The sequence below is a fragment of the Cetorhinus maximus genome, chromosome 1 (genome assembly GCF_964194155.1).
Source record: "Cetorhinus maximus chromosome 1, sCetMax3.hap1.1, whole genome shotgun sequence".
NCBI lineage: Eukaryota > Metazoa > Chordata > Chondrichthyes > Lamniformes > Cetorhinidae > Cetorhinus > Cetorhinus maximus.
In genome coordinates, this window is record NC_135879.1 from 233,662,835 (window position 1) to 233,690,298 (window position 27,464).

At 43.2% G+C, this 27,464-nt stretch overlaps 1 protein-coding gene across 1 annotated transcript in view; it reads right to left on the reverse strand.

Moving 5' to 3' along the window:
* Window positions 1-22,390, reverse strand: part of atrn (attractin) — a 364,031-nt gene extending 341,641 nt beyond the window's left edge. The window contains exon 1 of the mRNA XM_078554529.1: window positions 22,016-22,390. Coding sequence (XP_078410655.1) covers window positions 22,016-22,290 — 275 coding nt within the window. The 5' untranslated portion in view covers window positions 22,291-22,390. The remainder of the gene's footprint in view (window positions 1-22,015) is intronic.
* Window positions 22,391-27,464: the final 5,074 nt, after the last annotated feature.

Sequence of the window (27,464 nt, forward strand, 5' to 3'; positions counted from 1 at the left end):
TTTTTGAATAGAATCAATGTGCAGGGTTATGGGGGAAAGGCAGGAGAATTGCACTAAGTCATGATGCTCATTCGTGAGCCAGTGCAGACATGATGGGCCAAATGGCCTTCTTCTACACTGTAACAATTCTGTGATACTGTCCTGAGAGGACTTGACACTGTGGATGTGGAAAGGATGTTTCCTCTTGTGGGAGCATCTAGAACTAGGGGTCACAGTTTAAAAATAAGGAGTCACCTATTTAAGACAGAGATGTGGAAAACTTTTATCTCTCAAGGTTGAGTGTCTTTGGAATACTCTTCCTCAAAGGCACAGTCTTTGAATAGTTTTAAGGCAGAGGAAAATAGGTTCTTGGTTAGCAAGGGGGCAAAAGGTTATCGGGGGTAGGCAGGAAGGTGGAGTTGAGGTTAAAATCAGATCAGCCATGATCTTATTGAACTGCAGAGCAGGCTTGAGGGCTAAGTAGCCTATTTCCTGCTCCTAATTTGTATGTTGCTTGACTGGGAGTCAATGTAAGTCAGCGAGCACAGGGGTAATAGTGAAAAAGGACTTGCAGCGAGTTAAGACATGGGCAGCAAGGTTTATGATGACCTTAAGTTTATGGAGATTAGAACCTGGGTGATCAGCCAAGGCATATCTGAATAGTTAAATCTAGAAGTAATAAAGGCATAAATGAGGGTATCAGCACCAAGTGAGTTGAGGCAGGTGCAAAGTCAGACAATGTTATGGAGGTAGAAATAGACAGTCTTAGTGATTGCATGAATCTAAGACTGCAAGCTCATCTCTTGGTCAAATGTGACACCAATGTTGTGAACTGGCTGGCTTAAGCTGACTTTATTGCCAGGGAGAGGTATGGAGACAGTACTAGGGAACTGAGTTTGGAGGGGGACTGAAAACAATGGTTTCAGTCCTCACAATATTTAACTGGAGGAAATTTCTGCCATCCAGTACTGGATGTTGGAAAAGCAGTCTGATAAATCCTTCACTGTTGCTAAATTGAGAGAGATGGCGGCGAGATAGAATTGGGTGTCATCAGCATACATGCGAAAACTAATTCTGCGCCTTTGGATGATGTTGTCATGGAGCAACATGTAGGTGAGAAATAGGATGGAGCCAAAGATAGATCCTCGTGGTAAACCAGAGGTAACTATGCGGAAGCAGGAAGGGGAGCAACTGTAAATGCTCCTCTGGTTCCGATTAGATAAGAATGGAACCAGGTGAGAGCAGTCCCACCCATCTGGATGACAGTGGAGAGGTGTTAGAGGAGGAAGCTGTGGACAACCCTATTAAAGGCTACAGACAGATCAAGAAGGACAAGGAGAGATAGTTATCCACAGTCACAGTCACAAATGTCATTCTATGCGACTTTGGTACTGTCGACATGTAGAGATTCAAGAAAAGATTTAGATGGGTGAATACAGCATATTTAAAGCAGAGAGAGTAAACACCTTAAGAGAACAATTTACAACATCAGCTAACATGGGGGCCAGGAGGAAAAGTTGGTGACGAGCAGTTTAATGGAAATAGGATCGAGAGAACAGGGGGTAGGTCTCATGAGCAAGATGACCTTAGAGGGGGGATGAGGGGAGGGGGGGAAATTAGAGAAAGATGGACATTCAGCCCTGGGGCAGCGGAGTATTATAGGAGGTTTGACCAGCTGGTCTAGTGAAAGGGAGCAACGCAGCACAGGCAGCTGATCGCATAGTCTCAATCTTAGTGTCAAAGAATTCCATGAGCTCCTGAATTATAGTTGATGAGAGGGGTTCAACAAGACAGTTTGCAGTAGAGAAAAGAAGTCAGGGGTTATCTTTGGAATCCAGGTTGCTTGTCAAATAGTAAGCAATTTTAGCAGATCAGAGCAGGACCTGAAAGTATTTTAAGTGATCCAGCCATATCTGGCAGTGGATCACTAAAAGAGCAGTCCATCATATTTGTTCAAATTTGCGCAAATTGGACTTAAAGCAGCAGAAATGAGAGCCATACTGGGGGAATGGCTAGGGTGAGAGAGAATAATAATTTCCTTGGGGACCGGAACAAAGGCGGAGGGGTGCCGCTGTGGTCGAGTAAATCAGTTGCTGTGATGAACACAGGGCCAAAGGCTACATAGTTGGGGTTTTCAAGTGCACTTGTGGCTTTCTCCCGGAACAGATACACAAGGAGATAGGGTTAGGCTGTGGAAGCGGTGGTGAATGATCAAAATAAGTGATCAGAGAAAGCCGTATCTGTATTTGTACCTTGTAACGTCAAGACTTATCTTTCTGTGACAAGTTTGTTTGCATCTACAATGCAAACACAGCAACTTCAAGCCATTCAACTTATATCAATAGTCAGACAAGCAGCAAAGTGATGTTTTCAAGTAGCTGAAGGTGGAGCTTCACATCTTGGACAGCAACAATATGGATATTTATATTTCATTATCTATACCAAGTCTGAAGCTACTGTACCATTTGCACACAAACACCACAAATAGCCTCAGCTTGAGAGCAAAATCTGGCCCAATGTATCCAATTCTGAGCACCACACTAAGAAAGATGTCAAGGCCTTGGAGAGGGTACAGGGGAGATTTACTAGAGTACATCAGGGTGGCACTTCCAAAGAGCCGGCACAAGCATGATGGGCCGAATGGTTTTCCATGTTGTATGATTTTACAATCAGTGCTTGACAGTGCAAGCTGCAAGAAACTTCAATTTTCAAGTTAAGCTCTGAAAGATTAACATTTGACAAAACATATTGTGTAGCATGAAGTTAAATTTTCATGGCAGGATAGAAAAAAAAAAGTAATTTAAATGCATTCTTGGTCTTTTGCAGTTGCCAGTGTTAAATAGTATCAGACAAATCACATACTTAAGCTGGCCAAGTCGGGCCATCGCTGAAGAAAAACACAAAAAAAAACTTCTCTACTTTTATTTGTTTCAGCTTTATTGACATGCAAGGTTCACAGCTACTGAGTACAACAAAGTATGAGCAATAACTAAGCATTACAAATCGTCCAAACAACTTGAAGGACAAGCTGCTAATGCAACTGCATCATATTATCCCATGGATACAAATATTCTAGTAGTCGAAAGAGGCTTATAATTCAACGTGTTTTTTTTTTAGAAAAAGGAAATTATCTTTTATTATATCCGTTTTTTGGATGTGAACATCACTAGCAAGGCCAGTATTTATAGTCCATCCCTAATTGTCTTCTGCTCATGTTAATTGCTGTGTTACCAGGTCGAGAGTGCTGAAGCGTACCTTAAAGATGTAGGCATCAGTCTGTCTCGGGAGACAATGGACTGTGCCCGGGGTGTGTATGTCACCTCTGGATTGAGCATCATCTGTTATGGGTGTAGAGGCTGACTTGTTAAAAGGCAGTCCCTTCCACAGCTGGCACAGATGAATTGCGTTAGTCCTAGATCAGCTGTTTTTTTTTCCTTCTGCCGGGGTCTCTTTTCCACCATCTGGTTGATTCTTTCGTCCTCGGATTTTTTCACGCCCTTCCTGACTGCTTGTCTTCAGGCACTCCGGTCAGCAACAAATACTTCCCATGCGTCAACACCAATCCCAGTCAACATGACATATCGTTTGCAGACAACTCATGTGGCTTGTTCAACTTTGCATCAACGAACTGCGTTCATGTTTTTTTTCTTTCATATTTCCCTGCCTATTTAATCCAAACTACCCTATCCCTTTCGAATACTTTATATTACTCATCATTACCCAAATTCAACGGCAATAAAGGAGATCTATTCACTGCCCTCTCTGACTTATTAGCTGAACATTAAATACACAAACTAAAGTCAAATATTTTTAATCACCCTCCAATGTAATGAAATGGTTATTTATTCACCACATATTTAAAATGTCAACCAATATCTGCACTACCATTTATAGGAAACTGGAGCAACATATAACATAAGGCTGCAAGCACAGCAAGTCACCAGCACTAAAAATTCTTTCGAGTTATCAACAGATCGCATGTAACTCTTTTCGAGTACATTCACAGTTCTTGGTTTCCAGGAGTGGGACATGAACCCACAACCCTCTGATTCAAAGGCGAGGGCGCTAAAGAAGTCACAGCTCCAGCATCTGAGTAATCGCACATTTTGAACAGCTGCATCATATTAACCATCTCAATGCAAAGGTCCAGATGCCCACACAATATAGCACCAAATGGCATTAAGGTAACTTAAGTTGGAGACTACAACTCCTGAAAACAAATGTTACAGAAGTCCCAGTTCTTTGCTGCTCATCATCCTTGGTCTGGTGTTACCTCACTGGCTCTTCACCCAAATGGGAACCATTAAAAATGAATGTAAACCAACTCAGGTACACCACAGTCAGCTGTGGCTCAGTTCATAGCACCCTCGCCTTTGAATCAGAAGGTCGTGGGTTCATGTCCCACTCCCAGAAACCAAGAACTGTGAATGTACTCGAAAGAGTTACAATCTGTGACTGTTGATAACTCGAAAGAGTTACACCACAGTCAATGCTTAAGTAACTTAAGTATGTGATTTGTCTGATACTATTTAACATTGGCAACTGCAAAAGACCAAGAATACATTTAAATTATTTTCTCTTCTAAACTGCCATGAAAATTTAACTACTTGCCACACAAAATATTGTTTTGTCAAATATTAACCTTTCAGAGCTTAGCTTGAAAATTAAACAGTAGTTTCTTGTACCACTGTCAAGCACCGATTGCTTTGCCTCAGTAGCAGCCCACACACTTTAAGAACACAAGAAATATAATTAAAAGACCATATGGTCCGTCGAGCCTGCTCTGCCATTCAATGTGATCATGGCTGTTCTTGGGCTTCATCTCCACTTTCCCCACCCACTCTTCATATCCCTTAATACCCTGAGACATCAAATATCTGCCCAACCCAGCCTTAAATACAGTCAACAATGAAGCACCCCACAACCCTCTGAGGTGCAGAATTCCAAAGGTTCAAACCCTTTGACTTTTGTTTTCTTTCAGGGAATGTGGGCATCGCTGCCTGGGCCAGCATTTATTGCCCATTTCTAATGGCTTTCGAGGTGGTGGTAGTGAGGTGCTTTCTTGAACCAGTACAGTCCACGTGGTGAGTACACCCACATTGCTGTTTAAGAGAGGCAGTTCCAGGATTTTGACCCAGTGACAATGAAGAAATGGCAATATATTCCAAGTCAGGGTGGTGTGTGGCTATGAGGGGACCTTGTAGGTGGTGTTCCATGCATCTGCTGCCCTTGTCCTTCGAGGTAGTAGAGGCACTGACCCAGCTAAGTGGAGAGTATTCCATCACACTCCTGACCTGTGTCTTGTAGATGATGGACAGGCTTTCAGGAGTCAAGGAGTGAATTACTCTCCGCCGAATTCCCAGCCTCTGACCTGCTCTTGTAGCCACAGCATATATATGGCCAGTTCAGTTCAGTTTCAGGTCAATCATAACTATAAGTATGTTGATAATGGGAGATTCAGCGATGGTAATGTCATTGAATGTCAAGAGGAGATGGTTGAATTCCCTGTTGTTGAAGATGGTCATTGCTTGGCACTTGTGTGGTGCAAATGTTACTTGCCACTTATCAGCCCAAGCCCGAATGTTGTGCAGGTTTTGCTACATATGCTCACGGACTACCTCAGTATCTGAGGAGTTGCCAATGGCGCTGAACATTGTGCAACCATCAGTGAACTTCTCCACTTCTGCTAGAGGGAAGATCACTGATGAAGCAGCTGAAGATGGTTGGGCCTAGGGCACTACCCTGAGGAACTCCTGCAGTGAAGTTCTGGGACTGAGATAATTGACCTCCACAACCTTCTTCCTTTATGCTAGGTATGACTCCAACCAGTGGAGAGTTTTCTCCCTGATTCCTATTGACTCCAGTTTTGCTAGAGCTCCATCATGCCACACTCAGTCAAATGCTGCTTTGATATCAAGGGCAGTCTCTCTCACCTCACCTCTTGAGTTCAGCTCTTTTATCCATGTTTGGACCAAGGCTGTAATAAAGTCAGGAACTGAGTGGCCCTGGCAGAACCCAAATTGAGATTGAAGAAATTCCTCCTCAATAGTGTTGTGGTACTGTCACTGGACTAGCTGGACTAGTGACTGAGAGGCCCAGGCTAATGGTCCTGGGACAAGGGTTCAAATCCCACGATGGTAGCTGGTGGAACCTAAACTCAATTAATAAATCTGGAATGTAAAGCTAGTTTCTTGGTCACCATAATTGAGACTATCAGTTGTCATAAAAACTAAACTGGTTCACTAATGTCCTTTTGGGAAGGAAATCGGCCATCCTTACGTGGTCTGGCCTATATGTGACTCCAGACACACAACAATATGGTTGACTCAACTGCCCTCTGAAATTGCCTAGCAAACCACTCAGTTCAAGGACAATTAGGGATGGGCAACAAATGCTGACCTTGCCAAAGACACCCACATCCCATGAAAGAATAAATTGAAAAAAGATCTCAGTCCTAAATAATCAGCTGGTTACCCTGTAACTGTGCCCCTTGTTCTAGATGCCCCAGCCAGCAGAAACAAACCCTCAGTAGCTACCCTGTCAAGCCCCTCCATAATCTTGAACGTTTCAATGAGATCATCTCTGATTCTTCGAAACTCCAGAGAACATAGGCCCAGTTTAACTAGCCTCTCAGCGTGGGGCAACCCTCTCATCCCAGGAACCAAACTGATTTAACCTTCTTCATTGTATTGCCTCCAATGCATGTATATCCTTCCTCTAACATGCACACAAGAAAATTGCAACACAGTACTTCAGGTGCAGTCTCACCAAAGCCTCATACAATTGCAGCAAGACTGATTTATTCTTGTACTCCAACCCCCTTGCAATAAAGGCCAACATGCCATTTGTTTTCCTCATTGCTTGCTGCACCTGCATGCTAACTTTGTGTGCTCCTTGTAGGAGTACATCTAAATTTCTCTGAACATCAACATTTACAAGTTTCATGCTTTTTAAAAATATTCTGCTTTTCTATTCTTATAGCCAAAGTGAATAACCTCACACTTCCCCTCATTATACTCCATCTGCCCCCTTGTTGCCCACTCACTTAACCTATCCGTATCTCTTTGCAGCCTCTGTGTCCTCCTCACAGCCGGCATTCCCACCTAACTTCGTTGCATTAATGAGCTTAGATACATTACTCACTGTCTTTTCGCCTAAGTCATTAAGTCAGCAAAGTGATGGAAGGTGTCGTCGACAGTGCTGTCAAGCAGCTCTTACTCAGCAATAACATGTTCACTGACACTCAGTTTGGGTTCTGCCAGCTCAGTTCCTGACCTCATTACAGCTTTGGTCCAAACGTGGACAAAAGTGCTGAATTCAAGAGCTGAGGTGAGAGCGACTGCCCTTCACATCAAGGCAGCTTTTGACTGAGCGTGGCATCAAGGAGCCCGAGCAAAACTGGGGTCAATGGGAATAAAGGGGAAAGCTCTCCACTGGTTGGAGTCATACCTAGCACAAAAGAAGATGGTTGTGGTTGTTGGAAGTCAATCACCTCAGTTCCAGGACATCACTGCATGAGTTCCTAGGCCCAACCATCTTCAGATGCTTCAATGACCTTCTCTCCATCATAAGGTCAGAACTGGGGTGTTTGCTGATCATTGCACAATGTTCAGCACCATTCACGACTCCTCAGATACTGAAGCAGTCTGTGCCCATATGCAGCAAGATGTGGGCAACATTCAGGCTTGGGCTGATAAGTGTAAGAAATTGGAGTCTTTCATAAACTGTATTTTCTGCATAGTATAGATTTTACGTAATTAGCTAAACAGCATTGATCCTCTCTCTTGAAAAACAATTTCTAAACACTTTGACTTCCAAATAGTCCAAGGAAATAGCAAGGTCACTTGGTTCAAGCTGTCATGTTGACATTCCTAAGTTGCTAGGATGGTGTCTTGTGTACCCCTGGTTCTAGGCAAGTGTTTAGAAAGGACCAGGATATGACCCTCAGCATGATGTAAACAAAAAAAGTGACCTCAAAAAGGGTGACAAACATTGGAAGAGGTAATCACTGTAACATTTTGGGTACCTGTCCTGTATCCATTGATCAGAAGGGTTTGAATAGATGATTGGCACTGGGTAAGCCACCAGTGCCGAAAAAAAGGGTATATTAACAAATGCTCAGGGACAAGAAAGATGCAGTTCTGGTGAGGTGGCAGCGCTTATCAGGCAGCCACCTTCAGACAGAAGAGGAGGAGAACGACTGACAGAAGAGTTCCCTTACACTTTAACTAGATAGCAGGATGTGGCCATCACATGCTGAGAGGAACACACTGTGCCAATTGTCCATTCATGCTCTGGGATCAGTAAACCACTCAACTGTCATGGGTTGTATACTTTTTCTGTCTAATTAATCAATGCATCATAACTAAACTGTTGCTTCTTAATAAACTATCTTAAAATTATTTACGAATAGTCGACTGCCTATCTGTGGCCCCGAATCTAAAAATCTTACAGATTGGCGTCAGAAGTGGGATCCACAGCAGTCAAGGAATCATTGGCTTGGAACTTGAGAAGCAATAGTCTTAGGCTGCAGTTAAACATGTGGAGTAGTTATTAATTGAAGCCAGGAGTCACAATGGCAGTGGCATATGCTAGAATGCGACTGATAGTTTGACAAAGGAGAGAGGTGCAACAGGAGTAAATGATGTACCGGAGATTGTAGAAGAGTGCAACAGAGATTATGAGTGTATCCTTGATAGGCTTTCTAAAGAGATTCAGATAGGAGCCAGTGAGTTGGAGAAAGTCCTAGCGCACGTGTTTACCTTACAGCTGAGAAGTGGCAAGTGAAATTCGTGCCACATAGGTGTCAGGCAATGACCATCTCCAACAAAAGAAAATCCAACCACCTCCCTGTGACATTCAATGGCATTATTGTGGTTGAAACCCCACGATCAACATCCTGGACATTACAATTAACCAGAGCCGGACCATACATAAATATGTATACATAAATATTGTGACATGTCAAAGGCTGGTCTCCTTATTTAAGGAAAGATGTAAATGCATTAGAAGCAGTTCAGAGAAGCTTTACTAAACTAATGCCAGGAATGGGCAGATTGTCTTATGAAGATAGGTTTGTTAGGCTTGTATCCAGTGGAGCTTAGAAGAGTAAGAGGCAACTTGAATGAAATCTTTAAGATCCTGAGGGGTCTTGACAGAATGAATGTACAGAGGATGCTTCCTCTTGTGGGAGAGTCTAGAACTAGGCGTCATGGTTTAAAAATAAAGGGCTGCTCATTTAAGACAGAGATGAGGAGAATTTTTTTCTCTGAGGATAACGAGTCTTTGGAACTCTCTTCCTCAAAAGGCAGTGGAAGCAGACTTTGAACATTTTTAAGGCAGAGCTAGATAGATTCTTGATAAACAAGGGGTGAAATGTTATCAAGAGGTAGGCAGGAATGTCGAGTGGAGGTCATAATCAGATCAGCCATGATCTTATTGAATGGCGGAGCAGGCTCGAGGGGCTAAGTGGCCTGCTCCTAATTCATAAGTTTGTATGCATTAGAGTGATGCAGAAAATTATAGTGTGCAGAAAAGATTCATGAAAATGGTTTCAACAATGAAGAATTTCAGGTAGATTGAAGAATGTAGTTGTTTTTCTTGGAGAAGAGAAGGCAGAATGGAGATTTGATATATACAAAATCATGAGGCATCTGGACAGAGTAGATGGGGAAAAGTTGTTCCCATTGGTGGAAGGATTGAGAACAAGGCAGCACAGATTTTAATGTAGTTGGTAAAAGAAGCAAAAATTATATGGTGTTAGGCTTCATCCAGGTAATGACCTTTCTACGATACAAGAGACTTTACACTTTGGATCTGAGAAATATAAATCAAATATTTCTTCATGGTGAGACACAAGGAGCTGCGAAAGAGCATGAACAGAAATCACTATAGTCAGTTCAGGAGGATCAAGAAAAAAAGCAATCAAAAAGGTTGATAAAAACAGAAAATGCTGGAAATACTCAGCAGGTCTGGAAGCATTTGTGGAGAGAAACAGAGTTAACATTTTAGCCCTGTAAACTTTCATCAAAACAGATGAATCCGATCCAAAGGCCACAGACCCAAAATATTAACTCCATTTCTCTCTCCCACATGCTGTCAAACCTTTGAGTATTTCCAGCATTTTCTGCTTTTATTTCATATTTCCAGCATCAGCTTTTGTATCAAAAAATGCTAATAGAATGTTGGCCTTTTGCTTAAGGGAGTTAAAATTCAAGTGAGGGAGTGATGATTCAGTTATGCAAAGCCTTGGTCAGACCCTATCTGGGGTATTATGTTCTGTCTTACATATTGATCTTCACGAAAGATATAGCTGCCTGGGTAGAGAAACAGCGCAGATTCACCAGAATGGTACTGGGGCTTAAAAGGGTAAATTAAGAGGACAGGTTGCATAACTTGGTTTATTAAAATTCCCTTGGAAAGATAATCTACTTGAATTTAAAATGACAGAGGAATTCAATAGGATGGATCCAAATAAACTATTTCCTCTGGTGGGGGAAATCAAGAACAAGGGTGGGTGGAGGGGTACAATTTTAAATGTAGATCCAGGCCATTTATAAAAGAAATCAGGAAACACACTTTCATGCAAGGGTAACGGAAATTTGGAACTCTCAAGAGGTTATAGATACTAGGTCAATTGAAATATCCAAGATTGAGATAGAAGTTTTTTGGTAAAGGATAGGGAGGAATATGGAGTCCAGCAACAGATCGACCATGATCGAACTGAATGGTGAAACAGGCTCAATAATATACAGTTGCTACTCTGTCAGCAGGTTATTTCAGTATGTAGTTTGGAACTAAGAGAGCGAAACATTGAAACAGAGAAAGATTTTAGTGGTTCATGGGATTAGAGAAACTTTGATAGTCAGCTTTATGGCAGCTATTTTTGATATAAAGATCGGTGGATAATCTCTGGTTGGCCTTCCTGTCGCATGCTGTGGGAGTGTTGCTCTGCCTGAAGTGCCATCCTTTACACATTAAGCAAACGTGATATCCCATCATCTGATTCAAGTGAACGACATGGCACTATTTTCAAGAGCAAGTGCTCAGCTAGCGATATGCTATTCCAGGATGTGGCTGCTGCTTAACAGATTTCAAGTTTGTTTCATGACTATTGATACATTCCAAAAGCACCATTTCAACAGTGTGGTAAGACAGAAAAAAGCAGATAACTGTTCCTACTATGCACACATGAGCCACACCCTTGTGTGTCTTATTCAAAATGAGAATCAGTATATATCTTTTATAAAATTACAAATAACAATTCTGAGAGAGAATTCAATATTGAAGTTAAAGTATTCAAAAACAATTATGGCAGCAGGGGAATATGTGAAAGGAATTCCTGGAACATGACCACTCAAGGGAACTGAATTAATATAACAGAATGTCTTTCACCAAGTGGATTTCAGTGATTATATTCCTTCAAGCACCAACGTTGAAAGAACCCTTCAGGAAAAGGTAAAAAATATCGTACTTCTCCATTACCAAGACACCTATATTGAAAATTAATTCTGAACATGACATTTTGTATGTTTATCTATTGCTATAACCAATCTGTACAATCTGTTTATCTCTGTACATCAATTTAACATACATTCCTTTGATCTCACAATGACTCGTATCCAATTGCTCCAATTTCAACAGTGGCTCAGCTTATTTATTATAGTATTTTCTTACTCTGTATAAACACCTGTAACACCATATTGTCAGAAGCATTCTGCAGTGCACTGCAACCATTACTCTGTAGGACAGACTGCTTCAACTGCAGCAACCAGAACAGACAACAAAATCATTACTGCTTCTCCTTTGTTAATCCATATTTGTCCAAGCAGTTGTTAGTTTTTCCTGAATCATTGGGCCGTAATCGCCAAGCTCCCCAGCGTCAGATTTGGTGGGGTATCCAGAGATGAGCTGGAGAATCCCTTTCATAAGTTCCCAGGTAAAGGTTTGCATGGCAATTGCCCAGAAATGCATACTTCCTTTGGACAATTGTCCTGCTCTGGGAACCATCCAAAAATGCGGTTTAAATCGCAAACTTCAGATGGTTCCACCTGGGTTACACCAACAGTTACTGTGAAAAAGTTAGAAGAATTAAAACCTCTTCTAGCTTCTGGGCAACTATTGTAGAGACCTAGACCAATCCCAAGGGACTCGCCCTACATTACACTTAAAAGTACTTAATTGGCTGTAAAGCGCTTTGAGATGTCCAGTGGTAAGGGAAAGGGCTACATAAATGCAAGCCTTTCTTTCCATTATTGGCAACACTACTATATCTAAACAAGATTTAAAAGATTGTGGCCAACATCTCTTTAATTACTTCCCTAAATAACCAAGGATGCATCTCCATCAGACCAGGTGACTCATCCACTAGTACTGCCAGCCTTTCTAGTACCTTGTCTTCATTTCTATAGAGCAACCATTATGGCTCCTAACAACATCCAGAACTAGCTGAGCCCTTAACAAAGCTGTTTCAGTACAGGCATCCATCAGACATTGTGGAAAATTGCCCACATACAAAGGACAAATCCAATCTGGCCAATTTTTAAAATTTATTCTTTCATGGGGTATGGACATAGCTGGCAAGGCCTGAATTTTTTGCCCATCTCCAATAATGAATGGCTTGCTAGGCCATTTCAGAGGGCAGTTAGGAATCAACCACATTGTTATGGGTCCGGAGTCACACGCAGGCCAGGCTGCGTAAGGATGGCAGATTTCCTCCCCTAAGCCAGATGGGTTTTTACGACAATTAATGATAGTTTCATGGTCATCATCACTGAAACTAGCTCTCAATTCCAGAATTTTTTTATTAATTGAATTCAAATTTCACCAGCTGCCATGATGAGATTTGAACCCATGTCCCCAGAGCAAAGGCCTGGGCCTCTGGATTACTAGTCCAGTGTTCGTAACACTACGCCACCATCGCCCTCTAATTACCGCTCCATCCCAATCACCAGCAAAGTGATGGGAGGTGTCATAGACAATGATATAAAGGACTTACACAGCAACAACCTGCTTGCTGATGCTTAATTTGGGTTCCACGAGGACCAATCAGATCCAGATCGAACTACAGCTTTGGTCCAAACATGGATAAAAGAACAAAATTCCAGAGGTAAAGTAAATGACTATCTCTGACATCAAAGAAACATTTGACAGAGTATATGATGTCAAGGAATCCCAACAAAACTGAAATCAATGGCTATCAGGTATAAAACTCTCCATAGGTTCAGAGGCTATAGTTAGCAAAAAGGAAGCGTCTTTTTTCTTTACTCTTTCGTAGGACGTGGCATCTCTGGCAAGGCCAGTATTTATTGCTTGCCCCTAATTACGTTGGAACCGAGTGGCTTAAGCCATTTCAGAGGGCAGTTAAGAGTCAACCACATTGTTGTGTGTCTGAAGTCACATGTAGGCCAGGCCAGGTAAGGACAGCAGATTTCTTTCCTAAAAGGACATTAGTGAACCAGATGGATTTTTTAATTACAGTTGATGATAGTAAAGGACCATGACCATGAAAATGAGACTAGCTTTCAATTCCAGATTTTATTAATTGAATTTAAAATCCACTAGCTGCCATGGTGGGATTTAAACCCGTGCTCCCAGAGTTTAGCCTGGGTCTCAGGATTGCTAGTCCAGTGACATTACCACTACGCCACCTTCTCCCATCTGAGTTATTGGAAGTCATCTCAGCCCCAAGACATCACTGGAATCCCTCAGGGTAGTGTCCTAGGCCCAGTCATCTTCAGTTGCTTCAGTAACATTCCCTTCATCATGTCACAAGTGGGGACCCTCCATCATAGGTCTCAAGTGGGAATGTTCTACAATATTTACTAAATGTTTAGCACCTTTCGCAACTTCTTTGATACTAATGCAGTCCATGGCCTTATGGACAACATTCAAGCTTGGGCTGATAAGTGGCAATTAAAATTTATGCCACACAAGTGCCAGGCAATGATCATCTCCAACAAGAGAAAATCTAACCATACAGAATTGGCTTAGTCATAGAAGATAGAGGGTTGCAGTGGAAGGGTGCTTTTCTGAATGGAGAGCTGTGACTAGTGGTGTTCCGCAGAATCAGTACTGGGACCTTTGCAGTTTGTAGTAAACGTAAATGGTTTGGAGGAAAATGTAACTGGGCTAATTAATAAGTTTGCAGACGACACGAAGGTTGGAGGAGTTGCAGATAGTGAAGAGGATTGTCAAAGGATACAACGGGATATAGATCGGTTGGAGACTTGGGTGGAGAAATGGCAGATGGAGTTTAATCCGGACAAATGCGAGGTAATGCATTTTGGAAGGTCTAATGCAGGTAGGAATTATACAGTAAATGGCAGAACCCTTAAGTGCATCGACGGGCAGAGGGATCTGGGTGTACAGGTCCACAGGTCACTGAAAGTGGCAAGGCAGGTGGATAAGGTCGTCAGGAAGGCATATGGCATGCTTGCCTTCATCGGCAGGGGTACTGAGTATAAAAGCTGGGAAGTCATTCTGCAGCTGTATAAAACCTTGGTTAGGCCACACTTGGAATATTGCGTGCAATTCTGGTCGCCACATTACCAGAAGGATACGGAGGCGTTGGAGAGGGTGCAGAGGAGGTTTACCAGGATGCTGCCTGGTCTGGGGGTTATTAGCTATGAGGAGAGGTTGAAGAAACTCGGATTATTCTCACTAGAGCGACTTGATAGAAGTTTACAAAATTATGAGTGGCATGGACAGAGTAGATAGTCAGAAGCTTTTTCCCAGGGTGGAAGAGTCAATTACTAGGGGACATAGATTTAAGGTGAGAGGAGAAAACTACAGAGGAGATGTGCAGGGCAAGTTTTTTACGCAGAGGGTAGTGAGTGTCTAGAATTCGTTGCCAGAGGTGGTGGTGGAAGCGGGTACGATAGTGGTGTTTAAGAGGCAGCTTGACAAATACATGAATAGGATGGGAATAGAGGGATACGGACCCTGGAAGTGCAAAATGTTTTAGTTTGACAGGCAATATGATCGGCGCAGGCTTGGAGGGCTGAAGGGCCTGTTCCTGTGCTGTACTTTTTTTTGTTCTTTGTTATTATAGCTTTGGCAATTTATTTTTAAAGCCATGAAAGAATGTATTGATTATTATTTTCTTCTATAATCTATTATTTTCTTCTATAAAAACAGCACAGATCGCAACAAAAATTATCTGTCTTGAGACTTTCATTTCCCAACAACTGCCAAATCACCAAAAGATCACAAATTTTCTTTGCGGCGTCATTTCTTTGAAGCCTAATCTTGAGGTTACGCTCCACTCTTTGAAGCTGTAATCAAACATTAGTGGGATTTTTGGAAAGAAGGGTGTATTTTGTGAAGTGCTGATTGAGATTATGAAGGGAAGCAACACAGCTTTCAACCATTAAAATCAGACTGATTGATGGGTCTCGCACTTCAATACAAATCAAATGACAATGAATTCTGTAGATTTAAGTTCAAATTAACTGCCCTTGATCCTAACATTCCCAGGATCGAACATAAAGCTATTGTCTTGTTCCCATCCCCACAGCACATTCTTGTAGGAATCATGGTAACCATCTTGCAAATGAATAAAGCAGTCTCAATCCAGCACAACCAATAGGACTTGAGGCTATGAGGCTGCAAGAGCAATCAATGACCCTTTCTGGGCATTTCCACAGGGACCCTATTCACATTCCTCACGCTTTCCCGCTTTTCTTCTCTCTTGCAGCAAACTACAGCTAACTGCTCCACAAACTTTTCACTCATATTTCCCTTGCTTTTCAGGATATTCTCTCAGAAAAATAAGAGACAGAATAAAGAGAGTCAAATAAATCAAAATTCCAAGGGAGTAAACTTCAGAGAATGTGAGTCATAAAAATATACACACGCATGTTCTGTAGAGGACTGCTCAATTATTCAGTTAGTCAATTATGAACAATGGTGCATTTATTGTTAGTTTGAGCTTGGCACCAAGCTGTGCCTATCAAGAGCTACAAGCAATATTGGTGTGTACTGAACTCCCTGAATAATGTACACTATTGAATTGTTTAAAGCCTTCATTTGTAAATTGTGCGCCATTTTTTGAACTTCTGCATTTTCTTATGAAGGTAGCAAACGGAGCAAACTCATTTATCATCTATCTGTCCTCTGTAAGTACTCTCAAGCAATCAAACCTTCCTTCTGACTTACTCCAATCAGGGTCAGTCCTGAATACACAAGGTGCTCAGTGGTATTTTTCATTCCGGAAACAAATTAGCATCTTGTGTGGTTTGCGGTATAAGGTCAGAAGTTAGACATGTACAAGTGTTGCAGCAAAATTAGAATGCCAGTTATAACCACCCTTTCCTGTTCCTAAAAATTCGTAATAAATGACCTTAAGCTAGAAATTGTTGCCACGTAAACAACTTTTTAAAAAATACTTGAAAACGCAACACAGTTTCACTTTCCACAATTTTTTAGTGCACTTTTGGTACAGGACTTTCTTTGGTTTCACGGTCACATGTATAATCATGACATCAAACAGAAAACATCACTGACTTATAAATACAGTTAACTCCTGAAAGTTCAAAGTCTTTCTGTAGGCTAAAACTATCCCAATAGTATGAATTCAGAAAAGTCAATAACTAGGCAAAGTGGGCACCTAGCACTCATCAATACATGAAATAACAGATAATTCAAATTGGACAGATTGTATTTCCTCTCCTTTTCACATCCTTCCCAAATAAAAACATGCCTGACGACAGTGCATGACTGGGTAAGTGCCATGTCACTTCTGTCAAATATAATATTGGAGAGAACAAGTGAAAATCTTTCACTGAGTTGCTAACTAGTGGAGATAACATGCTGTATTTATACCTGTGCAGTGTAAAATTCAGTCATATTGTTGATATGGGACATTTATATTGGCATCCTCATTACACAACTCAACTGTGAACCCACAACGACAGCTGACACCCTCCAGGCTATCGCCCCAGAAAACTGTGAATCCACAGGTGAACCACTATCGATGGGTGTTTCGACGAGATGAAACTAGCAATGAAATGGATGAAAAACAACAAAATTTGCAGTCCCGATGGTATTCCAGCTAAGGTCTTCAATGCTGGTGGGCTTTTGCTCACATCAAGACTCCATGTATTCACCATATGGATTTGGGAGGAAAAAGAATTCTCCCTCCCAAACTTCAGCAATGCGACAATCTAACTATCTTCAAGCAGGGAGAGGAATCACGCTGTCAAAACTATTGAGATATTTCCCTCTTGTCCAGAGCAGGGAACATCCTGTCACACATTCTCCTGAATCACCTACTTCCCACTGCTGAGGAATTCCTCCCAGAGATACAGTGTCACTATAGACCTTCCAAAAGGAACCTCTCAACATGGTCTTTGTTGCCAGACAAATCCAAGTAAATGTTGAAAACACCACCAGGAACTCTTCATTGCATTCACTGACCTGACTCGTTTGGCTCAGTAAATCCTGGAGTTCTGTGAAATGTACTCCAAAGATTTGGGTGTCCAAGAAACTTCATTATAATCCTGTAATTGTTTCATGATGATATGACTGAGAGAGATTGGAAACAGACACCTTCAAAATCAGGAGCAGTGTCAAGCAAGGCTGTATGATAGCTCCATACTATGGACAATCTACCTGACCATGGTTATTACCTCAAAGATTGACTGTCCTCTGCTGAGGGTATTAAATACTGCCTAGATGGAAAACTCTTTAACCTCAGTTGCCTCTGTGCCAAAACTAAACTGACCACCATAGACACACGATCCACAGCTTGCGGTGACTGCAAGGTTTTTACCCACTCTGCACCAGGTTTCCAAGCCACTCTCGATTTTTTGAATTTTGCATAGAGACTTGGCCTGTCCTTGAATGTTGCCAAAACTAAACTCATATCAACCCACACCCTGGTCAGCCAAATGTTCCAACTCCCATTTATGTTGATGGAGACATTCTGGAATATGTTAAGCACTTCCCACACCTTGGCAGCACGTCTCTCAAAAGGCCATTATTGATGAGGTGATCCAACACCAAATCAGGGATCAACTGTGACGGCTAAGCCTTCTACAAACTACGACAGCAAGTGTTTGAAAACAAAGAACTTCGCAAGTCAACAAAAGTTTTACTGTACAAAGCAGTTGTCATCATCACACTCCTGTACTGCAGTGAGACCTGGACTGTGCATCAGCGACACATAAGAGCGCTAGAGGAATTCCAAAGGCGATGCCTCCACCATCCTCTGGATTCAATGGGAGGATCGTCGCACAAACGCTTGTATCCTTCTTGAAGCCAACTCCACAAGCAAAACTCCTGCAAAATCAACTTCAATGGGATGGACACTGTGTCTAGATGGCCGTAAAGTGTCTCCCTCATCAGATCCTGTTTTCTCAATTCTCAAATGGCCAGAGTTCTGGGGTGGGTGGTTGGGGGGGGCACGAAGAAAACACTTCAAATACACTGAAGCTCTCCATGAAGTGCAGAAGCAATGACATGTGAGGAGCTTGCTACCAATCGTTCAAAATGGCAACAATTCATTCATTGAGCTGCATCATGCCTTGAGTCACAACGCCTTAATGAGGAGACAGAGCTGCGGCAGAGAAGGAAAGAAAAGGAAGCAATTCGTGCACTCCGGATCCCACTAACTTGTGGGACATCTTGCTCCATGTGCTCAAAGATCCGCGGGTCGAGAATTGCTATGTTCAGTCATATGAACACCTAGGCAGAAACCTGCGACCCTGGGTAGATGCCATCCTCAAAATGAGAGTCAGCCGATGATACAACTTAGGCAAGATGATGGATGCAGTAATTAGCTGCTATGCAAAAGTGAAAAAAAACTAATTTACTGTGGACACATTCCCAAACTAAAACCAGTATTTTCACTTGTGTTAATTTAAACAAATCACATGAAAAAAAACCAACATCACAAATACAAGTTCTCACCTCAAACTGCTCCACTACCACCAGTAACAATCCCGTAACAACTGATATTAATAATATATAATACACTAAGGGTTGTTAAAAAAAACTGGAATTCTCTGCCCCAGAAGTCTGCAGATGCTGGGACAATTGGAACTTTCAAGAACAAATTCAAAAGATTTTTGTGAGACAATGGTATCGAGGGATATGGAACTCATGCAGATAAATGAAGTTCAAATACAAGATGATTTAATTGAATGGCAGAGCAGGCTCAAGGAGCTGAATGGCCTACACTGTTCCTATAACAGAGTTGAGTCTGCTCTTTAATAACAATGAGGAGTTTCATTTCATAACTATTTAATAATGTACCATTTTCTACATAAGGGGTTCTACATAAGGTTTATTTATATGCAGGTGCTGGACACTAAGTAGGGATTTACTTGTATCCCTATGAATAGGGACAGAGTGAAACTATGGACCTCGGGTTAGGAGGTGCATGCTTGGAATGTGCATCTTTGTAAATAAATGTTTCTAAAAGTAAAGACTGACTCCAGTTCAATCCTTCGCCACTTGCCTTTTAAGGTCATAACACAGACAACTTATTTAGAAAACAGGTGTATAGTTTCATTGTGAGCCATTTTTCACAATTTAAATGCAGAAAGGCCCAGAAATATTCAGTTTCACTTCATTTTAGTGATTCCCCTAGAACATTGTAACAACCTCAGGAAATAGCTTCAAATGAGTTTTCTGCTCAAGTAACACTTAACACTTGCACAATCCAGCATAGCCCGGCAGTATTCAAGGGAGTTAGTAAACTGAACATAATAGGCCAATCACATACTTGGGGAAGACGGTGGTGTAGTGGTAATGTCACTGGACAAGTTGTCCAAAGGCCTAGGCTCTTGTCATGGGGGCGCGTATTCAAATCCCACAATGGCAACTGGTGGAATTTCAATTCAATTAATTAATAGAAAGCTAGTTGTAGTAATGAAACTACCATCGATTGTCGTAAAAACCCATCTCACTACTGTCCTTTACAGAAGGAAATCTGTCCTTACCTGGTCTGGCCTACCTGTGAGCCCAGATCCACAGTCTCAATTGTCTTCTGAAATAGCTGAGCAAGCCAATCAGTTCAAGGGTAATTAAGGATGGGGAAGAAATGCTGCCTTTGCCAATGATGCCCACATCCCAATAAAGAATTTTAAAAAGGAATTACTTGACTTATCCATGCACAACAAACATATTGTCAAGGATGGTGATGTTGCTGGTGCAATGTTTAACTGAAAAGCCACCACCTTCATCAACAGTCCCAACTTTTCTCACGTTCTTTTAGCAAAAAGTTCTGAACAAAGCATGAGCGAAAATAAACAGCACCTATAAAAAAAATCTAATCCTGATAATTTTACAGATTATACTTTCAAAAAAATTCTACCCTGGACTTCAATAAATACCCTATTTCACCCAGGCCAACAGCAAAAGTTACAAATAGGATATGGAAAGCATAGAGAACGTGGCAAGCCTAAAACCTGAAGTATTAAAAATTCAAAAAACTGCAGTGAGCCACTCGAGGTCCAGATACATAGATCATTAAAATGTAACGAACAGATACAGAAAATAATCAAAAAGACTGTGGAATGCTGACCTTATTATCTGGAGGATTAAATGTTAAACTTCAGCTATACAAAACCCTAATAAGATCAGAGCTAGCGTACCAACAGCAGGTCTGAGCAACACACCTTAGGAAGGATATATGGTTCTGGAAAGAGTATAGCTTATTTTAGGCTCCAAGAGTAAATTACTAGAAGACAATACACAAACGAGGGTTGTATTCCCTAGAATTTAGAAGGTTTATGTGTGATTTGATTGAAGCATTCAAGATAATAAGGCAAACAGGTAGGGTAGATAGAGAAGGTATTTCCACTCGTTGTAAAGTCTATTACTAGAGGGCATTAGCCAAACTTTTCAGCAGTGAACTAGGAAGAAATTCTTCAAACGGTGGTCAAAGCTCAGAATTATCTTCTGCAAATGGCAAGCGAGGCAAAGTCAATTATTAATTTGAAATCTGAGATTGATATCTTTTTTTAATAGAAGGTTATTAAGGGGTGTAGGGCAACGCTAAGGATAATCAGTTCGGTGGCAAATCAATCACGATCCCACTGAATGGTGGAATAGGCTCAAGGGCCTCCTCCTGTGGGCAGACAGACTCGGGCAGGCTGTGGGAGTGGGGAGGACGGAGCACAGACAGGGGGGGGGCAGATGTGGAAGTGGGCGGTCAGACCATGGGTGGGCAGACAGACGGGGGGGGGGGGGCTGGGGTAGGCAGATAGGCTGGGGGCAAGTTGGGGGGGGGGGGAGGGGTTGGGGTTGGCAGACAGGCCGGGGGCAGGGAGCGAGGGGTGAGGGGTTGAGGTAGGCAGACAGGCCGGGGGCAAGGGTGGGGGGCTTTGAGGTAGGCAGACAGGCTGGGGGATTTGACGTAGGCAGATAGGGGGGGGGGGGGGGGGGGGGGGTGTGATGTAGGCAGACAGGCAGGGGGGGGGGTGTGATGTAGGCAGACAGGCGGGGGGGGGGGTGTGATGTAGGCAGACAGGCGGGGGGGGGGGGGGGGGGGTGTGATGTAGGCAGACAGGGGGGGGGGGGGGGGGTGATGTAGGCAGACAGGCGGTGGGGGGGGGGGGGGGGGTGATGTAGGCAGACAGGCCGGGGGATTTGATGTAGGCAGACAGGCGGGGGGGTGTGATGTAGGCAGACAGGCTGGGGGCAAGTGGGGGGGGGGGGGGGGGGTGGGGGTGGGGTTTGAGGTAGGCAGACAGGCCGGGGGCGGGGGGAGGTTTGAGGTAGGTAGGCAAACGGGCGGCGGGGGGGGTGGGTTGAGACAGGCAGACAGGCTGGGGAGCGGGTAGGCAGACGGGGCAGGGGCGGCGGATTGGGGCGTTGTGTATTAACAGAGGCAGACCAATGGGGGGGGGGGAGAGGAGGGGATTGAGGAGGAGGAGGGTCAGGCGGAGGTTGGGGGGTGGGGGGGAAGAGGCAGGTCCCTGGGTTGGGGGGGTTGGCTGATGGATGGATGGGAGATGGATGGAGGGGGGGATGAAGGTTAAGGAGGTTGGGGAGGTCGGAGCCCGGGGTCCACAGTCTCTTTACTCACTTGAACCTGCCGCCGCAGTGCTGACACAGCTCCCCGACCCAGCCGGCTTGACACACACACTGTCCGCCCGCTGCACTGCAGTTACCGTGCACACACCGCTTCTCACACTCCTTGCCCTGGGCTCCGGGCCAGCCGCACACAGACATCAACAGCCCCAGCATGAGGCCCCACTTCAAGAAACTTCCAGAAACCGCCGCAGCCCTCGCTGCCAGGGGCCGCGGCCTGACCCCAGGCCGGAACGGGGGGGACCCAGTCCGTCGCTGCTCCGCCGCCATATTCTCAACTTTCCGTCCGAGCCGCAGACTGTCTCCGGGAGGAGAAGGAAAAACACAGCGCAGCCTCTGCGCCTGCGCGTCCACTTGCCGTGGGCATTTTGCGCCCTCGTTGACCACTGCACCTGCGCGTCCTCTGGCCGACGCGCCTCCTTGGTTCATTGCGCATGCGCGCTTTCCTCTTTCCCCCTCCTCTCTCCGCCCCCACCACCACCGACAGAAGTTCCTCCAATGCGCATGTGCGAAACTCTGATGTCTTGTTACAGATTCAAGGGAGAAGATGGTTATCAGTGTGAAATTTTTCCTGTTCAGATACACCATATCGATCAAAAAATATTTATTGACGAGGGTGGCCATTCATTGTTGCATCCAATTGTTTTTTCAAATTATTCCAGGGTTGAGTGTCCACTATTCTTTCCAAATGTTGGTCACTGTATTGTGTGGGTTTTTTTTTTGGCCTGCTTTCAGTCTGAAAGGTACTCAATTAGTGTTTGAGCCAGCTCTACTCCCACGGTCACAATTAAAGCAATATTCAGAGTTAAAAGTCTGATTGTACCAATTATTGACAATCTCGTATGCCTGTAAAGGCTGAAGAGGGCAATTGAACACACCCATCCCCTCCATGCTGACCTGTACCATCCCTCAACACAATGAATCTAAAATCCAGGTCCTTGTCTTCAAATTAGCACCCAGCTTTTCCTTTCCAACATTCTCACATCGCTTCCTGAACTCTTCAATCCTTCCCTTTTTTGGAATCTCACAGCACAGAAGGAGGCCATTCAGCCCACCATGCCTGTGTCAGCTCATTGAAAGAGTGTTCCCTGCTCTTTCCAATAGCCTGCAAATGTATTCTTTTTCAAGTATATATCCAATTTCCATCTGGAAGTTGCATTTGAATCCACTTCCACCACCCTATTAGGCACTGAACTCCAAGCTGCTCTGTGAAAAAAATCCTCATACTCCATCTCCACCCCCCCAGCCCCAGTTCTTTGGCTAATTATCTTATCTTTGTATCCTCTGGTGATCTATCCTCCTACCAATGGAAACAGTTACTTTCTATCTATTAGATCCACAGAACCATAGAAAAGTTACAGTGCAGAAAGAGGCCATTCAGCCAATCGTATCTGCGCTGACCAAAAAAAGAAACTAGTTGCTCATTTTAACCCCACTTTCCAGCACCCGGTCCATAGCCTTGCAGGTTCCAGCACTCCATGTACAGATCCAGGTACCTTTTAAATGAGCTGAGTGTTTCAGCCTTAACCACCAATTTAGGCAGTGAATTCCAGATGCCACCCTCTGGGTGAAAAAGTTTTTCCTCATGTCCCCTCTAACCCTTCTACCAATCACATTAAATCTATGCCCCCCTGGTAATTGACCCCTCAGCTAGGGGAAACAAGTCTTTCCTGTCTACCCTATCTAGGCCCCTCATAATTCTGTACACCTCATTTAGGTCACCCCTCTGTTCTAAGAAAAATAACTCTAGCCTATCCAATCTTCTTTCATAGCTGCAATTAACAAGCCCTGGCAACATTCTTGTAAATCTCTTCTGTACTCTTTCCAGAGCAATTATATCCTTCCTGCAGTGTAGTGACCAGAACTGTACACAAAATTCCAGCTGTGGACTAACAGCGTTTTATACAGTTCCATCATTACATCCCTGGTTTTGTATTCAATACCTCATCCAATAAAGCAAAGCATTCCATACGCTTTCTTTACCACCTTACCACCTGTCCTACCACCTTCAAGGACCTGTGGACATGCACTCCAACATCTCTCACTTGCTCAACCCCTCTCAATATCCTCCCGCTTTGTTTGCCCTCCCCAAATGCATTACCCTACACCTTTCCATATTGAATTCCATTTGCCACTTTTCTGACACTCAGCCAAACAATTGGTATAATTCTAGAGATTTTTGTGTCGTCTGCAAACTTTCCAATCATTCCTCCCACATTGAAGTATAAATCATTATTATACATGACACACAGCAAGGGCCCCAACACTGAGCCCTGTGGAACACCACTGGAAACCACTTTCCATTCACAAAAACAACAATTGACCATTACCTTTTGTTTCCTGTTGCTGACCCAAATCACCGCCTTCCCCTGTATCCCATGGGATCTCACTTGTCTGACTAGTCTGCCATGTGGGTCCTTACATGGCCTTACTGAAATCCATGTAGACAACATCCACTGCACTGCCCTCAGCAATCCACCTTGTTACTCCCTAAAAATATTCAACTATGTTAGTAAGACACGATCTTACAAAACCATGCTGACAATCCCTGGTCAATCCATGCCTTTCTAAGTGACAGTTTATCCTGTATCTCAGAATTGTTTCCAATAATTTGCCCATCACTGAAGTCAGAATGACCAGCCTATAATTTTCTGACCTATCCCTTGCACCCTTTTTAAATAATAGTGCAACATTTGCAGGCCTCCAATTGACTGGTACCGTGCATGTATTTAGTAAGCATTGGAAAATGATCATCAGAGCATCCACTATGTCCTCCCTGGCTTCCTTTAACATCCTGGGATGCAATCCATTTGGCACTGCTGATTTATCCATCTTCAAGGATGTCAGTCCTTCCAGTACTTCCTCTCTCATTATGCTTATTGTATCTAATATTTCACACTCCTCCTTTTTAACTAGAATTTCTGCATCATCCCACTCCTTAGTGAAGACAGAGACAAAGTACTCATCTTCAGCACCAACACACAAGTTACTATATGCATCTCTGATAGGCCATACCCTTTCCTTAGTTATCCTCTTGCTCATAATGTACTGATAAAACATCTTTGGATTTTCCTTGATTTTACCTGACAATAATTTTCCTTTCCTCTCTTTGCTTTCTTAATTTCCTCTTTTACTTCACCCCTGTATTTTCTATGCTCCTCTAGGCTTTCTACAGTATTTAGATTTTTGTGACTGTCATCAGCTTTCTTTTTCTGCTTTATCTTACCCTGTGGTTTTCTGGATTTGGCAGTACCACCCTTTTTCTTTGTGGGGACATGTCTACACTCTACCCGTAGAGTCTCACTTTTGAATACTTCCCACTGATTTGACACTATTTTCCCTTCTAGCAGTTGTATCCAGACCCTTTTCACCAGTTCACGTCTCAGCTTTGTAAAATTTGTCTTCTCCCAATTTAGAGATTTTACTCCTGTTCTTTCTTTGTCCTTTTCCATAATGATGCAAAATATAACTGTAATATGGTCACTACCTCCAAAATGATCACCCACTGCTACTTAATCCACTTGCCCAGCTTCATTTCCTAAGACTAAACCTAGAAATGTGCCCCCTCTGTTGGGCTTGTTGCATGCTAGCTGAAAATTTTCTCTTGAGCGCAGCTCCAACAACACTTAAGAAGCTTGAGACCTTCCAGGGCAAAGCAGCCCGCTTGATTGGCACACATTCCACAAACATTAACTCCCTCCACCACTGACGAACAGTATCAGCAGTGTGTACCATCTACTAGGTGCACTGCAGGAACTCACCAAGGTTCCTTAGGCAGCACCTTCCAAACCCATGACCACTACCATCTAGAAGGACAAGGGCAGCAGGTACATGGGAACACAACCACCTGGAAATTCCCCTCCAAGCCACTCACCATCCTGACTTGCAAATATATCGCTGGTCCTTCACTGTCGCTAGGTCAAATTCCTGGAACTCCCTCCCTAACAGCACTATGGGTGTATCTACACAGAGGGACTGCAGTGGTTCAAGAAGGCGGCTCACCACCACCTTCTCAAGGCCAATTAGGGATGACAATAAATGCTGGCCCAGCCAGTGATGGCCATATCCCGTAATGAATTTTAAAATATTAGGAATTTTGTGCCCTCTGTGCCCTTCACACTGTTCATATCCCAACTGATATTAGCATAGTTGAAGTCCCCATGTATTACTGCCTTATTGTTTTTGCACTCAGAAATTTGCCTACAAAAATTTGCTCTTCTAACTCCCTTTCACAATTTGGGGGTCTATCGTACACTCCTAGCAATGTGGTTGCCCTTTTATTAGTTCTGAGCTCAACTCATATGGCCTCATGTGATGCTTCATTTAGTATATCATCTTCCTCACAGCTGTAACTGATTATTTAACTTATCATGCTACACCCCCACCTTTTTTATCCCCCACCCTATCCTATCTCAAAACTCTATATCCAGGGATGTTGAGCTACCATTTTTGCCCCTTTTTAAGCCAAGTTTCCATTATAGCGATGATATCATGCTGCCATGTGTTTATCTGTGCCCTCAGCTCATTGGCTTTATTGCATTTACAGAATCAGAATCACAGTGCAGAAGAGGCCCTTCAGCCCATTTACCTTTATACATTTTAACACTGCCAAATTCTTGTGATGTGCACTTATTAACCTGCATTCTATCAAAATCCTTAATAAATTTGAACATTTTTTTGGAGAAAAAAAATTAGTTTGACATTTACGGCACAGAAGGAGGCCATTCAGCCCATCCTGTCCACGCTGAACAACAAAGATCTGGCTACACTAATCCCATTTTCCAACGGTTGGCCCAGAGCCCTAGAGGCTATGGCAGTGCAAGTGAATATCTAAATACTTCTTAAATGTTACCAAAGTTTCTGACTCAACCACCCTTTCAGGCAGTGAGTTCCAGACTCCCACCACCCTCTGGGTGAAAAAATTTCTCCTCAACTTCCCTCTTAGCCTTCAACCTCTTATCTTAAATCTATGCCCCCTGGTTATTGACCCCTTTACTAATGGAAAAAGTGCCTTCCTATCCTCCCTATGGATGTCTTTCATAATCTTGTACACCTCTATCAGGCCCCCTCTCAATCATCGCTGCTCCAAGCAAAACAACCCCAGCCTATCCAATCTTTCCTCAGAGATCAGACCCTCCAGCCCAGGCAACATCCTGGTAAATCTCCTCTGCACCCTCTCCAGTGCAATCACATCCTTCCAATAAAGTGGTGACCAGAACTGCACGCAGTACTCCACTTGTGGCCTAACCAATGTTTTATACAGTTCCAGCTTAACCTCCCTGCTCTTGTATTGTATGCCTCGGCTAATAAAGGCAAGTATCCCGTTTGCCTTCTTAACCATCTTATCTACCTGCCCTGCTACCTTCAGGGATCTGTGGATATTCGCAACAAGGTCCCTCTGATCTTCAGTGCTTTCCAGGATCCTACCACTCATAGTGTAATCC